The following is a 15,805-nucleotide window of genomic DNA, read 5'->3' as shown; positions in this document are numbered from 1 at the left end:
CATAAATGTAGAGAAATGAGCATTTTCCCGTTACGGGTTCACTGAGCGTCTACGACCTGGATACTTCCTGCAGGTGAACCGCATGTCCTGCACAGGCTTGACCATTTCTCACCTGCAGGCAGCTGTAATCACCTGTGAGGACAGGTGGGACTCAGGCTTAAAGCTTTAGTTGGATGATATCTGGAAAAATATTGTTCAGATCCAAACTAAAATCTGATGTTTAATCGAGGGATTTGAGTTTGGATTGAAGCAAATGCTGCCCCCCACCCCCACCCCACCCCCACCAGCTGCAGCAGCAGTTAAGGAACTGCAGCAGCATCAGAGTACTAAGAATGATGCAGTAATTCAAACGGGCCAAAAAGAAAAAGTACCAAAGAAGACAAACTGGATTCTTCCTCTGAAGCCCGTTCAAAAGAACAATCACTGTTCCTGATGGAGAACCTGGAGAGAATCCCGGTCCAGGAGGATTTCAGGAGTGAACGTTTGTGACAGAAAGTGCTTCACGGTGCAGTCGCCCCCCCAGCACCAGCTCAGGCCTGCTGAACTGAAGAACATTAATACCCAGCTGCCGCTGCATCATAAAACTTTATTGAAATCTTGTATCTGAAACGTATCCAACAGGATTGTGCAACTCAGCGGTTTTCTGACTTTTGTTTTTGTTCAGAGTCAAACTTTTAGAGAAACAGACCAAAGGCCGTCCTGCTCTCTGCCTGGCGGTGTTTGTCTAGCATCCTTTTGTCAGACTTCCTCCTCTGTTCTGCAGGAAGGAGCTTGTTCTTTTGTGCGTTTTTGTTTGCTTCCTGTTCTTAACTCTGCTGTGATTGATCGCCACACCTGCATTACATTCATTAGGACGCAGACTTCAGTGGCTTGTTCCTGCACGTCCTGCCTCCTGCTCTGCTCCACCTCTTTCTTCTGTCTTTTCTGTGTGTTCAGACTCGAACCCATCCTGGGTTGGCCCTTCCCTGCCCCCTCTGCCCCAGCAAACGGAGAACGTTGGGTTCCTCACCTGGAGGCCTCCTGCTTGGAGTCTGCATCTGGGCACCAAAAACGGTTACGTAAGGCGAGGTTTTGTCTGTGGGAATTCACTCGGAACATCACAGAAACTGTAATGACTGCAGCTCCACAAATGTCTGCCCCCCGGCCTCATGTTAAGACTCCCCAGAGGCCTAAAGGTCACACTGACTGCTCCAAGATCTCCTTTTTAGTCATGTTTTTATTTGGTTTGTTCAAATGACAAGATTCTGATTGGTCCCCGTTGTGGTTTGATATTTGTGAGGACAACAGACAACCATGAACGTGACGGGCAGTTCTGCCTCTGTCTGTCATGACGAAGGGGGGAAGGATCTGCGAAGAAACGGGGAGGGGGTTTTGGTCAAAGCAGAGAGCGGCGACATTCTTAGACAAGATTTAAACAAACACAGACGCTGGCTGAGTCAGACCACACACGGACCCTGTGGATCTGCTGAGCAACAGCTTCCACTCCCCCCTCACACGAAACGCCGCTCACGTCTGTATTTACTGAGAAAAGCGGGACATTTAGGATCATCTGAGCATCAAACAGAGTTCAAAGAGTCGCAGCTCTTCGTCTCTTCTTTCCTTCCCTCCTCATACGTTCAAACACTCGTACAAAAATATATCTTTGCTGAACTTTACACGGTTTGGTAAAATCTGTTAAAAAAATAGTCATTTTTGGGATAAAAAAATCTTCACTGTTGCGAAAAATGATGCTTATGTTGCTGTTTGTGGTTGTACCCGCTCACTCCTTCCTCCTCTCAGCAGCTTACACCTTGACCGGATCCTCTAGCTTGCCTTCACACTTGCATTCCCTGGTGATGCTCGATGGCAGGTCAGCTCTGGGTTCTTCAACCGCCCCCCCCCCCTTCAGTGCTGCTTTGGTCTGCCTCCGTCTGCTCCTGCTGGAAATGCAGAAAACAGAGAAAGATGACTGTAATTCAGACGACTCACTCAACAAGACGTGTTTGCAGAAGGCTCCCTCCTGTGTCGTCCCTCAGTGATGGAAACAGAGGGAGAGCTTGTGTATCCTTGTGAGTCATGATGTCTGAGTTGTGAGTCAGACCTGCATAGAAAAGCTTGTTTTTTCGGATTTTTCTGTCAGTCTCTGCAGAAATCTTGACGCCTCCACAGCCCGAGCGGGAAGGTTTGCATCAGACTTAACATCAAATGTATGTGTGTGTCTGTGGGATTCCTGAAGTTTTCATCTTTAACCAAAGAACCTCCCTCATCATGAAATCATCCAGCCCCATAAAACGCAGCCTGAGGAGAGGACGGTCAACGCTTTGGATCAGACAAACCTGCAGATTCTGCAGATGTAGACACAAGATCAGGCTGGCTGGACGTGCAGACCGTCCCTTCAGGCTCTGAAGTTATATAATAATTCTACATAATTATACTACATGATTAAAACTGAAAGTGGAATGATTTGAAATCCCTTTTATAACATTCCTTTGGTTCGTAGAATCAAATGTTGGGTCCAAACACAAAAGACTTCAAGAACAAATACAGAAATATGATTATTGGTAAATGTGTACATTTATAAAATACAAATTAACTGTGATATATCTGTCAATCTTTAGGAAAATTAAACTTGGGTGTGTTTGGGAATAAGATTTGAAAGGAACCAAACAAGTGCTTAAATATGACAAGTGTGTGTTTCCAGGTGTGTGTTTGTGTGTAGTTCTATGTGTGTCTATGTGTATCTGTAACTGAACAGAGAACGGTACTGAAAGTGGGTGGACTGCTAATATGTCTGTTTTAGGGCATTTTATACGACTTTTACTTCTTCCCCCCTTTGGGATATTTGCTGCATAGTTTTATTTTGATGTTTTTATTGGTTTCTACACCAACTTTATCATGTTTGTGTTCTATAAAAGGAGAAAAAGAATGAATAAGTCATACTGACTGAAAATGTCATGATTGGCTTTCTTGCATCTCTGTTGCTGCAGGAGGATGTGATCTGACTCAGAGGATATTTTATTTTGAAAAGAACTGGTGAAAAAGTTTCAATTGTTACATAAAGAAAATTAGATGATTGTTATAATTGAAATATTGTCAGAATTTAAAAGTTACATTTTATAAACGAAAGGCTCAATGACCACAAAAAGCTGTATTTTTTCTGCCTTTGGGTTAGGAACTGGACCAAAATGACCTTTTTAGAGGGAAAGGTTGCATTCAAATCTATATACGTTTTTAAGTTTAAACACGTAACATAAGTTTAAACACGTAAACGTGAAACCTTTTTTGGTGACTCAAGCAGGGCATGGGGGACAGCTTGCAGTGCGCCTCTGGGTTGCTTAGCAATGCTGGTCCTTCTAACATTGACCCTGGGCTCTGAGGGACTCATTGAAACGATTCAAGCCTTTCAAATACCAACAACATGGAGGCTGAACAGAAACTCCGTCATTGCAGTTCATTAAACGGCTCATTCAGATGCACCTCCGGCGCCTGCCAGCATCATCCAGAAGCTCCCACCTTGGAAGCGCGCCTGCTCCTGCAGCAGTTTATGGTGGACGCAGACGTACCGAGGGTCTGCTTCACTGGGCTCTGGCACGTGGCTGAGGGGGTTTTATTATTAAAACCAGACTGCGCTTACCCAACGCACAGGGCCCAGAAAAATAGACTGCAGTTACGCATTTTCTGCACAAGAGGGAGGCCCTAAACTCTCACACATGTCTCTGCAGCACCTACAGAGGGGGGCACGTCGGAGGGGCTGTTCCAGTTCCCGCCTCTGCTGCAGGGGCTCTTTTCGTCTATTAAGGCTGGAACTATTAACGATGAGAGGGAGGCTGCAGCATCAACCGCATCCTCCAGAAGCTGCAGCGGCGTCTTCTCTTTGCCAAAAGCAGCAGAACTTTGTTCCACCTCCCTTCACGTTACAGCGTTTACAAAAAAGCATCAAAGTTCTAGCTTCACATCCATCAAAGTGAAAGTGCCACAGAGACGCAGAGCGAGGCTCTTCAAGCACACTTTCAGAGGAACAAATGCAGCTCCTAACGTTGCTTTTCCCTTTTCCCGACACAGAATTCCTCACCGGACTGGTGAAAGGAAAACTGTTCAGTCAGGAGGGAAGTTTTCCCTCCGCCTCTGATTACATCCACATGTGGAGCATCACTGACAGGACAGACGCTGTATGGAGGGATATTTATGCCACCACGTTGCACACAAAACTTTCTAAGTTGCAAATTAAAATATTAAATATTTGCTTTCAAATTTTTGTTTTTTATTTTCAAAAACGTTTTTTTCCTCAAATTTTTTTTTTTGCTTTCAAAAAATATTTTTGTGTTTGCAAAACAAATGTTTTCAGTTAGGTTTCAGTTTAGCGTGAGATAGCTGCCATCAAACAGCTTCTTCACCCTAAACTAAAAAAATAAAAGGTAGAAAAGAGAGAGCAGACACACCGCCTGCAGAAACATTTGTCCTGCAAACGCAAACATATTTTTTCGTGTGTAACGTGACGGCATAATTATTGCTCCATACACGGAGTGGAGAGAGCTGGGAAAGCATGATATCAACCAAAACAGAACCCCCCACCCCTCCCCTCCCCTGCACTGCTGCCCACACACAGACACGCACATCAAACAACCCCCCCCCCCCCCCCCCCCCCCCCCCCCGCGGCGCATGCTGCAGCTCGTTTTCTGGCTTTGAACCGAGCTGCCAGTAAACACAGCCGACGTCATCGCAGAAGCATCAGGACCAGCGTCACTTACTGACAGACGCCCCCGCCGGGTCCCCGCCGACCTCCACCCGTCACAGAAGAGCCTCAGGTTTCAGGCCCCCCCCACCTACACCTTGCTGGTGCTCTGGCGTCCTTTTACAGGGTGGGCAGGGGTCTTCACAGGCCGGGTTTGTGGGTGGGGGCCCTTCCCACATCTGCCGTTCTGGGGATAAGGTGGGGGCTTCTGAGTTTGGGGATTGGAGGGGCTGTTCTCGATGATGACCTTTGGGTCCAGGGTTGGGGGGGGTTCAGTGTGGTTGGGGGCCCGCTTCAGGTTCAGATGAGGCAGGTGTCCGTTCATACTGAGCAGCTTTTCTTGACTCGAGTCCTTATTGAGGCCGGGGGGGACGAAGCTGTTGGTTTTGACCACTGAAGCCATGTGGACGGGGGAGGGAGCGTTTGTTCTGAGGAGGACGCGGTCCTCGCCGTTGGCTTGGGGGCCCTGACCTGTAGCAGGTTCCTGATTGGCCATCAGTGCGACTCTCAGGTCTCCTAAAGGAGCAGGGTCATGAAGGTGATCGGACGACCCCCAGGTGACGCCCGGCGCCTCCCCCTCCAGGCGGATGTCCGCTGTGAGACGATCTATCTGCTCCACCACCTGGAGGAGGAAGGAAAACACCCCGTCAACGATGAACCCTACATTCCTACAGAACACTTTCACCACAAAGAGAAAAATCCAACCTGAACCCAAACCACAGAATTCTGGGAAAGCAAACAGGGAAATAATCCGATGATGAGATTTGATGCAGTCATGAGAAACTGCAAAGTGGAGGTTTGTCGACTGCTGAACTGCCTGCAGAGCACGTTCACTTAGCCACCAAATGGGATTAGCAGCAGGCGGGAGAAACTACCCCTGGCTGCAGTATGCAGAAGAAGGCGGAGCTAAACGTGGGCTCCGCCTACTGCAGCATGGCCTCTCAGCAGGAGCGTCCGATGCAGCCGATTCACAGCCGAACCTTCCAACCTTTTTCCGCACTGTTAAACACACCTCTTGGATTGTTGCACTGAAAATAACGACTGCCACATTTTGATAGTTTTAACTAAAATAAGGAGAAGGCTACTGTTCCAAACAGGAAGTGCAACAGGAAGTCCTCCAAATGCAGGCTGTTCCTCAACCGCCAAATTAAATCCTAGTCTGACCATAAGTCTGTAGTCGGTTACTATTCTACAAGCAACACTAACTGATAAAGTTTAGGGTCAAACCAACTGACTAAAACAGAGAACTGGAGTTTCACCCCCCCCCCCCCCCCCCCCACACACACACACACAGAAAATGGTTTGCCCCTGGCTCCAACCAAATCAGGTCAATTCAGTTCATTTTTTCGCCATGTTGGAGCCAGACAAGGTCAGTAAGCAGTGATTGGTCCAAGTCCGTCTGAGTTTCTATGGAAACCACTCTCAACAATCAAGGGGGAGCTTGTTGGAAGGCCACACCCCTACCACTTGAAAGCAGGCCTACATGACATCTGTTAAACGTTTTGAACAGTGGGGGCCAGCAGGCTCCACCTACTGTAACGGAGACATCTGATTGGTCCGTTTATAACTTGAATAATTTGAACAACAGAAAGAATATCATGAAAAATAAGAGGAAACGGTTGTTAAAAAAGGTATCAGAGCAAGAATGTTTCTACTGACCAATAGAATGACGGAGTAACCGCTGTTTATTTCTCTATAGGGTCTGTGGCATTTTGGCTTCTTTGAGCCACTTCCTGGTTGGAACGCCATGGGGGAGGAGTCAGTATGTACAGTTCTCCAGTTCTAAGATGTCAGTGATCAAACCTAAGACCATTGAAATTCTCTTAAATATACTGATTATCCTGAGCAAATTCAGAGGTATTTATATTTCCTCTACAGGTTTTAATACGTCGTCTTCTAGAAATGATGATCAATATTTCCTCTAATTGCTCCAATTAATAATTTCCTCACCTGTTTGACCTCAGAATGTCTGAACTCTCATTTAAGGAGCAGATTCTTTCCAGAAATGAACGTTTATTTACGGCTTTAAGCAGAACGAAGTGCTGAAGGAAAAACAAGCTGGACGAGTTCCAGCAGGAAGGTCAGAGGAGAACGTCTGACCAGAGATCCAGGAGACGACGACGAGAGGATCCCAGTGATGAGTCAGCACACACACACACAACACACAACACACTCACAACACACAACACACACACAACACACACACAACACACAACACACTCACAACACACACACAACACACAACACACTCACAACACACAACACACACACAACACACACACAACACACTCAGAACACACAACACACACACAACACACAACACACTCACAACACACAACAGACACACAACACACACACAACACACACACAACACACTCACAACACACAACACACTCACAACACACACACAACACACACACAACACACTCACAACACACAACACACACACAACACACAACACACTCACAACACACAACACACACACAACACACAACACCCTCACAACACACAACACACACAACACACTCACAACACACACACAACACACAACACACAACACACTCACAACACACAACACACACACAACACACAACACACACACAACACACAACACACTCACAACACACACACAACACACAACACACTCACAACACACAACACACTCACAACACACAACACACACAACACACACACACAACACACACACACAACACATTCACATCACACAACACACACACTCATAACACACAACACACACAACACACAAACACACACACACAACACACTCACAACACACAACACACACACACACACAACACACACACACAACACACACAACACAACACACACACAACACACTCAAAACACACAACACACACACCACACACACAACACACACACAACACACACGCACAAAACACACACACACAACACACGCGCACACAACACACACACAACACACGCACACACACACAACACATGCACAACACACATACAACACACACACAACACACACACAACACACGCACACAACACACACAAAACACACATGCAACAAACGCGCACACAACACACACACAACACACGCACACAACACACGCACACACACACAACACATGCACAACACACATACAACACACACACAACACACACACAACACACGCACACAACACACACAAAACACACATGCAACAAACGCGCACACAACACACACACAACACACGCACACAACACACGCACACGCACACAACACACACACAACACACATACAACACACACACAAAACACACACAACACACGCACACAACACACACAACACACGCACACAACAAAGACAACACACGCACACAACAAACACAGAAAACACGCACACACACACAACACATGCAAGAAATGAACGTTTATTTACGGCTTTAAGCAGAACGAAGTGCTGAAGGAAAAACAAGCTGGACGAGTTCCAGCAGGAAGGTCAGAGGAGAACGTCTGACCAGAGATCCAGGAGACGACGACGAGAGGATCCCAGTGATGAGTCAGCACACACACACACAACACACAACACACTCACAACACACAACACACACACAACACACACACAACACACAACACACTCACAACACACACACAACACACAACACACTCACAACACACAACACACACACAACACACACACAACACACTCAGAACACACAACACACACACAACACACAACACACTCACAACACACAACAGACACACAACACACACACAACACACACACAACACACTCACAACACACAACACACTCACAACACACACACAACACACACACAACACACTCACAACACACAACACACACACAACACACAACACACTCACAACACACAACACACACACAACACACAACACCCTCACAACACACAACACACACAACACACTCACAACACACACACAACACACAACACACAACACACTCACAACACACAACACACACACAACACACAACACACACACAACACACAACACACTCACAACACACACACAACACACAACACACTCACAACACACAACACACTCACAACACACAACACACACAACACACACACACAACACACACACACAACACATTCACATCACACAACACACACACTCATAACACACAACACACACAACACACAAACACACACACACAACACACTCACAACACACAACACACACACACACACACACAACACACACACACAACACACACAACACAACACACACACAACACACTCAAAACACACAACACACACACCACACACACAACACACACACAACACACACGCACAAAACACACACACACAACACACGCGCACACAACACACACACAACACACGCACACACACACAACACATGCACAACACACATACAACACACACACAACACACACACAACACACGCACACAACACACACAAAACACACATGCAACAAACGCGCACACAACACACACACAACACACGCACACAACACACGCACACACACACAACACATGCACAACACACATACAACACACACACAACACACACACAACACACGCACACAACACACACAAAACACACATGCAACAAACGCGCACACAACACACACACAACACACGCACACAACACACGCACACGCACACAACACACACACAACACACATACAACACACACACAAAACACACACAACACACGCACACAACACACACAACACACGCACACAACAAAGACAACACACGCACACAACAAACACAGAAAACACGCACACACACACAACACATGCAAGAAATGAACGTTTATTTACGGCTTTAAGCAGAACGAAGTGCTGAAGGAAAAACAAGCTGGACGAGTTCCAGCAGGAAGGTCAGAGGAGAACGTCTGACCAGAGATCCAGGAGACACACAACACACACACAACACACACACAACACATGCACACAACACACGCACACAACACACACCACACACACACACACCACACACACAACACACACACAACACACTCAAAACACACACACAAAACACACACAACACAACACACACACAACATACTCAAAACACACAACACACACACGCACACAACACACAAAACACACGCACACAACAAACACAGAAAACACGCACACACACACAACACACACAACACATGCACACAACTCACGCACACAACAAAGACAACACAGGCACACAACAAACACAAAAAACACGCACACACACACACAACACATGCACACAACACACGCACACAACACACAACACCCACACCACACACACACACACCACACACAACACAACACACACAACACACTCAAAACACACACACAACACACACACAAAACACACACACACAACACACTCATAAAACACACACAACACACACACACACAACACACACACAACACACTCAAAACACACACACAACACACACGCACACAACACACACACACACACAACACACACGCACACAACACACACACAACACACACGCACACAACACACGCGCACACAACACACACACAACACACACACAACACACGCACACAACAAACACAGAAAACACGCACACACACACAACACACGCACACAACACACGCACACAACACGCACACAACACACACACAACACACGCGCACACAACACACACAACACACGCACACAACACACAAAACACACGCACACAACAAACACAGAAAACACGCACACACACACAACACACACAACACATGCACACAACACACGCACACATCAAAGACAAAAAACACGCACACACACACACAACACATGCACACAACACACGCACACAACACACACACACAACACACATACAGCACACGCACACAACAAACACAGAAAACACGCACACAACACACACACATAACATACACATGCACACAACATACACAGAACAACACACGTGAACACAAAAAGGAAAGCACTCATAAATGTAAACATGAACACACAGAAACTCTTCTGAACACACATGAACACTTTGAAAGACACACAGACACGCGTGAACACACAGGAAGTCCCCTCCCCTCCCCTCCTCTCCTCTCCTCACGTCATCGTCTCAGCAGGATCAGGAGGACGGATCAGGGTGTAGAGCGTCTGGCATGATAATATGAGTGATGTGCACCTAGAGAGTAAATAGCTCTAATTATAGACCTCCTACCTCTTTCATCTCCACGTGAACTTGCTTCAACCCCCCCAGCACGTCCTCCAGATCTGTCACCACTTGCCGGATCTGATCCCTAACTGTAGGCTTCCTCCTCCTCTGCCTCGTCTCCTCAGACGGCTGACGCTGGCAGATGTGTGGAGAGGTGGACGTCTCTGAGCGGGGGACACCTGAGGGAAGGTTGCAGGTTCCCTGTCTTCTGCTGTGGTTCAAATGCTTCTGTGGGACCTCAGTGGGGAAGAAGCATTCATGAGGACCCTCACAGCTACTGCAACCCTCCTTTAAAGAAACGTACAGCCTTTCAGGCTCCTGATGGTTATCTCTGTGCGCCCCTCCCTGGAAGAACACGGCCTCCGGTCCACAGTGCCCGTTTGCCATGTTAGAAGGAACCGGATCCACCTGGTAGCTTCCAGAAGAACATCCACAGCCTTCTTCTTCGTCCAAGGCCAGATACCTGATGGTCCTTCTACGCCTGTGCCCATGACCTTTGACCTGAAGATGGGGAAGTGGGTGTGGTATCCCGCTGTGGAGGGCGGGTCCCCCGTTGTAGCTGCTCACACAGCCACAGTGTTGGCTCACAGAGGAGCAGTGTCTCCTTGTGGGCTGTGCCGGGCAGCTCCACAGGGCCGGGTTCAGTTCCCAGGCGCATGTCTGGCTCCAGTCGTCTGGGTGGCTCCAGGGGCCGGGCCCCGCAAACACAGGCCTCCTTTGTGGGCTGCGCTGACCGCCGTCCCTGACCTGAGGAGCTCGGACGTCTCTCCTGCAGTCCAGGCGTGGGGCGGACGCTGGCGGGCGTCCGGCGGAGTGACAGCCGTACAGCTGCTCACAGGAGATGCGGTGCTGGCTTGGGCAGGGGGGGTGGGCCCGCTGGAGAAATCGGTGGTGTCCCAGCGTCTGGGAGCCGTCCGTGTACATGTCCAACGCAGCCCAAAAAATGGGAAGGTCTCAGAAAAGAAGTGGTTTGTTCCCGTCCCAGCTCCCTCCAGCCCAGTCATTCACTCCTTCTGGTTTCCTCATCTGCGCCTCCCCACAAGAAAACTTTTCTCCAACTCTTTTTTTTCACCCTGGACTTCTCCCTCCCCTTCCTTCCTGTCTGTTGTTTCCCTTCTTCTTCCTTCTTTGCGTGCGTAATCACTTCCTTTTTCTTTCTTCTAACTTTTTCTTCCCCTCTCTTGTTCCTCACCCCGTGGCCGTCTTTCCTTCATGCCCCCCCACCCCCACCCCCACCCCACCTCCCCTCATCGTCCCCTCCGTCTCTTCTGCTGCAGGCGTTCAGTCTCTCCTTCTCCGACGCTGGATTTCCCGTCTCCTCCCCTCTCCTCTCCTCTTTTCTTCTCTTGGAAAAGCTCTCACGCCGCCGGCGGTACCTGGAATCTGGATCTGAGGCGTCCTTCCCCGCCCAGCAGCAGCTGGAATCCAGCTGCTCCGTCAGGCTCCTCCGCTGACCCACTCCATGGGGTTTCCTCTTTCTCGGGCAGTGCGTAAACCGTCTCAGCGCTGGTGCCGAGCTCATTAGCCCAACAAAATCCGTTGCGCTCTGCAATTAAATGCTGCCTGAGATTCCTTGGCCACAGTCTGAGCGAAAGGGAGGGGAGAAGGAGGAACACTACGGGAGGTGTGGTCTCCCACAAACTGAGACAAGCGAGACCTCTGAGTGAGTGACGTACGAGGACGACAAGTTTCAGTTCAATTTTATTATAGCCCAAAAAACTGAACTGAACTGACTAAAGTAAACGGGGCATCCCCAAGTTTCTTCTCTGTTCTCGGCGTTTTCCTGTCGTGACCTGCGTGGATTTCACCGCATAGCTGAGCTGAACGTCAGTCTGCTGGCGGAGAGACGCTCCTGTTCAGCCCACACGTGTCATCGTCTGCTTCTCAACCTCTTCTCTCCCTGCAGATAAGCAAAGGATGACACACGAACGAAGCAGGATGAAGCTGAAGTCTGGATTCTCCGTGACGAGAGACAGTTTGTTTTCACAGAAAACAGCCTTGAAAACAATGGGCGCTTAAAAAAAACCCCACCAGGACGACCGCAGAGGAAGATGAAGGGAATCGAAGGAGGAGGATGTAAAGTTCATCAACGGCTATGCGGATGGATCGTTGCAGATAAAACACAGATGGACTGACTTATCTTGAAGGAAAGAAAACATTTGTTAAAGATTAAAGAGTCACTTGAAGGAGTTTTGGCATGTTTGATGTGCTCACAGAGGGAGACAAACCTTCCAACAGTTTCTAAGTGCTGCTCTCATTTACTGCTGTCACTCACTTTAAAGAAACCAGTCATTATCTTCACAAGCGTTCTTTCATCCAGCACTGTTAACTCTGGATTGTTATTGTGTTCAAAACATTCAATGTTTCTGAGAATTGGACTGAGTGACTGTGACCCCCACCACCAGAAAATGGTTTAGTCCGGCTCCAACCAAATAAAGTCAAATCAGTCATCATCTTTCTGAATTAAGGACGCCGCCATGTTGAAGCCAGACGTCGTCCGTAAGCAGTGATTGGTCCAAGTCAGTTTGCGTTTCTATGGTAACCACCATCATCAATCAGGACTGGGCTTGTTGGAATGCCACGCCCCTACCACTTAGAAGCAGGCTACATGAAAATTGTCAATCAAACATTTTGAAAGTTGGACGTAGGGGCCAGCAGGCCCCACCTACTTTCATTGAGGTTTTTGATTGGTCAGTTTATTATCCTGAAAAAATTATATCAGAGCCAGAATTTTTCTGACCAAAAGTGCTTCTCATGCCCGGCGCTTTACATTTCAAAACAAAACAAACATACACAGTATTACAATAAAAACCCCACCCACCCTTCACCATCCCACTCCCCCCCCCCCGTTAACATGTGACCTATGACGCCACACACTCTGAATACTGATAAAAGTAACTTCTAAAAGTAACTTCAGGCTGTGCTGTGAGTAACTATTTGGGAATCTCTTCACACCAGGAGCAACTCATATGTAGGAACATCGTCACAGTGCCCCAACCCCCCCCCCCCCCCCCCCCCCCAGACCGGGACGGAAACGGGGTCCACTTCATAGCTGTGAGGCTGCAATGTTAAACTCCAGCCGCCCCAGCAGGGGCAACAACCACCGACCAAGCCGGCAAAGCCCTGGTAGAAAAGATCCCCACAAGAAACACTGAGGCTATAATTCTGATAAGATACTAAAATCTAATGCATTAGATGAACATAAAACATACAATTGAGAATGAGATCAAATGCATTCAATAAAATTAGATTCATGAAACAATATCTACTAAAACTTATAGAATAAATAAGCAGATAAGATCAACTAAAAGCCAAATAAAAAAGGTGGGCTTGAGCCTCTTCTTAAAAACCTCTACAGTCTCTGCGGCCCTGAGGTTCTCCGGTCCACAGGTGAGGACCGTGATGGCAGAACGAAGCCTCGCCATAAGATTTGGTCCTCACCTTAGGGACAACCAAAAGCCCAGCACCGGACAACCTCAGGGTCCCAAGGGCTCATACTTCAAAAGTAGATGACTTAAAAAAGGCCCAAGACTGTTAAAACATGAATAAACCTGTAAAAGAATCTTAAAATCAATCCTTATTTAAGGCTTAGTGAGCAGCTCATGCAGTCTGTTGACAGCAAATCTGTTCTTGTCAGTGGTTATGCTGCAGTTAAGGGGGTATTATTGAGTTTAAGTGACATCATCTTTGAGTGATGATCCGGTACCTGGTGGAAACCCAACAGACGTCATTTCCCCTCGGAAATGGTTGTGTATTTAAAACCAGGGGGTTTAACACTCCCCCCTGAGGGACACCACACACAGAAAGGAGGGGATCTAATTATTTTCAACAAAGGGGGTTTAAACTGATGAGGTGAGTGAATCAAAGTTATAGAATGATGTTATCATTCTATACAAAAGCAGAGATACTGAAGTCAATGGAGTCAAAGTCTGAGGAAGGGCAAAGTTCAGCCGGTTGGTAACCGAGTCAAGACCCGATTGAGGATGTGTTACTATTCTTAACAAGGAAAGGTAAAGGAAAGAGTTCAAAAGTACTTCAGAAGTAGGATGCAGAGAAGGTCAGATGGAGGTGGAGAATTCATAGTGGCGCCCCCTAGAGGAAGCAGCTTTAAGACAAAGCAGATTTGTAGATTTTTCTTTATTAAAAAAGAGAGTTAAAGCCAGCAAGCACACAGATGCTCTGCATCATGGCAAAGGAAACTCAGACTGACAGTGGAGGCAGGAATTGAACCACCAACCTTCCACAGTTCATAATTATTGGTGTTTCTTAGGTGTACACATGAGTGCACGGACCCACAACAGACTCATGACCTGTTCAGAGAGCCCTGCCCCCACCCAACAGGGATAGGCTCCAGCAACCCCCGTGAGCCCAAAAGGGATTCAACAGTTGGATGGACGGATGGAAGGAAACAGGACTGAGTGCAAGAGTTTATGAAGACAAGTTAAAGTTTAGTCTTCCAAATGTCACACCAGACATTTCTAATTCAAGGGTTCAAAGACTTTTTTTCAGCTGCAGGGGCAATTAAATAGAGAGTAGACCCCAGTATTGATGCATCCTAATATAACCATAAGCAGCTGAGTGAGCCATGAAAATACTGTGTCATCCTGGTTAATTCTTGCGTTTTTCTGTTCAACAGCATTTACTGAAGCTTTTTCTTCCCGTTTCCATCAGTCTCCTGTGTTTTGGGGGATCCTGTTTTCTAGAGAACACGCGTGTTCTGATGCAGAATTTCTGTGAGACGACGAAAAGTCGCTGCGTTTGGTTTTATTACCTTTGTCAGGATGAAATGAATTCTAGACTTTCAGGACCTTAAAGTGAATTCATAAGGTTTGTCAATAGAGCATTCAATTGATTTATTAAAACTGAGCTCATAAAGAAACTGAACGGATCATGAAATGCCTCAGGAGGGGTAACGGCTAATTTGCCTTTATATTT

General features: G+C 47.2%; 1 protein-coding gene and 1 long non-coding RNA gene across 2 annotated transcripts; one reads left to right on the top strand and one right to left on the bottom strand.

Annotated features, from left to right (window-relative positions):
* Positions 1-566: 566 nt before the first annotated feature.
* LOC111949064 lies at positions 567-12,359 on the bottom strand. Its single transcript, XM_023965197.1, has 3 exons — positions 10,877-12,359; positions 4,728-5,333; positions 567-1,919 (listed from the first exon to the last, which is right to left on the bottom strand). The coding sequence occupies exons 1-2, from the start codon at positions 11,792-11,794 to the stop codon at positions 4,803-4,805; spliced, it is 1,449 nt and encodes a 482-aa protein (XP_023820965.1). The 5' UTR covers positions 11,795-12,359; the 3' UTR covers positions 567-1,919; positions 4,728-4,802.
* Positions 12,359-13,325, top strand: LOC111949065. The gene is made up of 2 exons (XR_002875087.1): positions 12,359-12,696; positions 12,777-13,325. It is a non-coding gene; the product is annotated as an uncharacterized LOC111949065 (long non-coding RNA).
* The last annotated feature ends 2,480 nt before the right edge of the window (positions 13,326-15,805 follow it).

Source organism: Oryzias latipes, chromosome 17, assembly GCF_002234675.1.
Source record: "Oryzias latipes chromosome 17, ASM223467v1".
In the NCBI taxonomy this organism is placed as follows: Eukaryota; Metazoa; Chordata; class Actinopteri; order Beloniformes; family Adrianichthyidae; genus Oryzias; species Oryzias latipes.
This window is presented reverse-complemented; position numbering and strand designations above follow the sequence as displayed.

What these genes read in the sequence shown, in the direction of transcription:
- LOC111949064 (XM_023965197.1), bottom strand. Translation starts at nt 11,794, where the DNA reads ATGTACACGGACGGCTCCCAGACGCTGGGACACCACCGATTTCTCCAG. An exon ending in TTCACGTGGAGATGAAAGAG is followed by an intron (nt 5,334 to 10,876) that starts GTAGGAGGTCTA and finishes TTCCTCCTCCAG; the next exon opens with GTGGTGGAGCAGATAGATCG.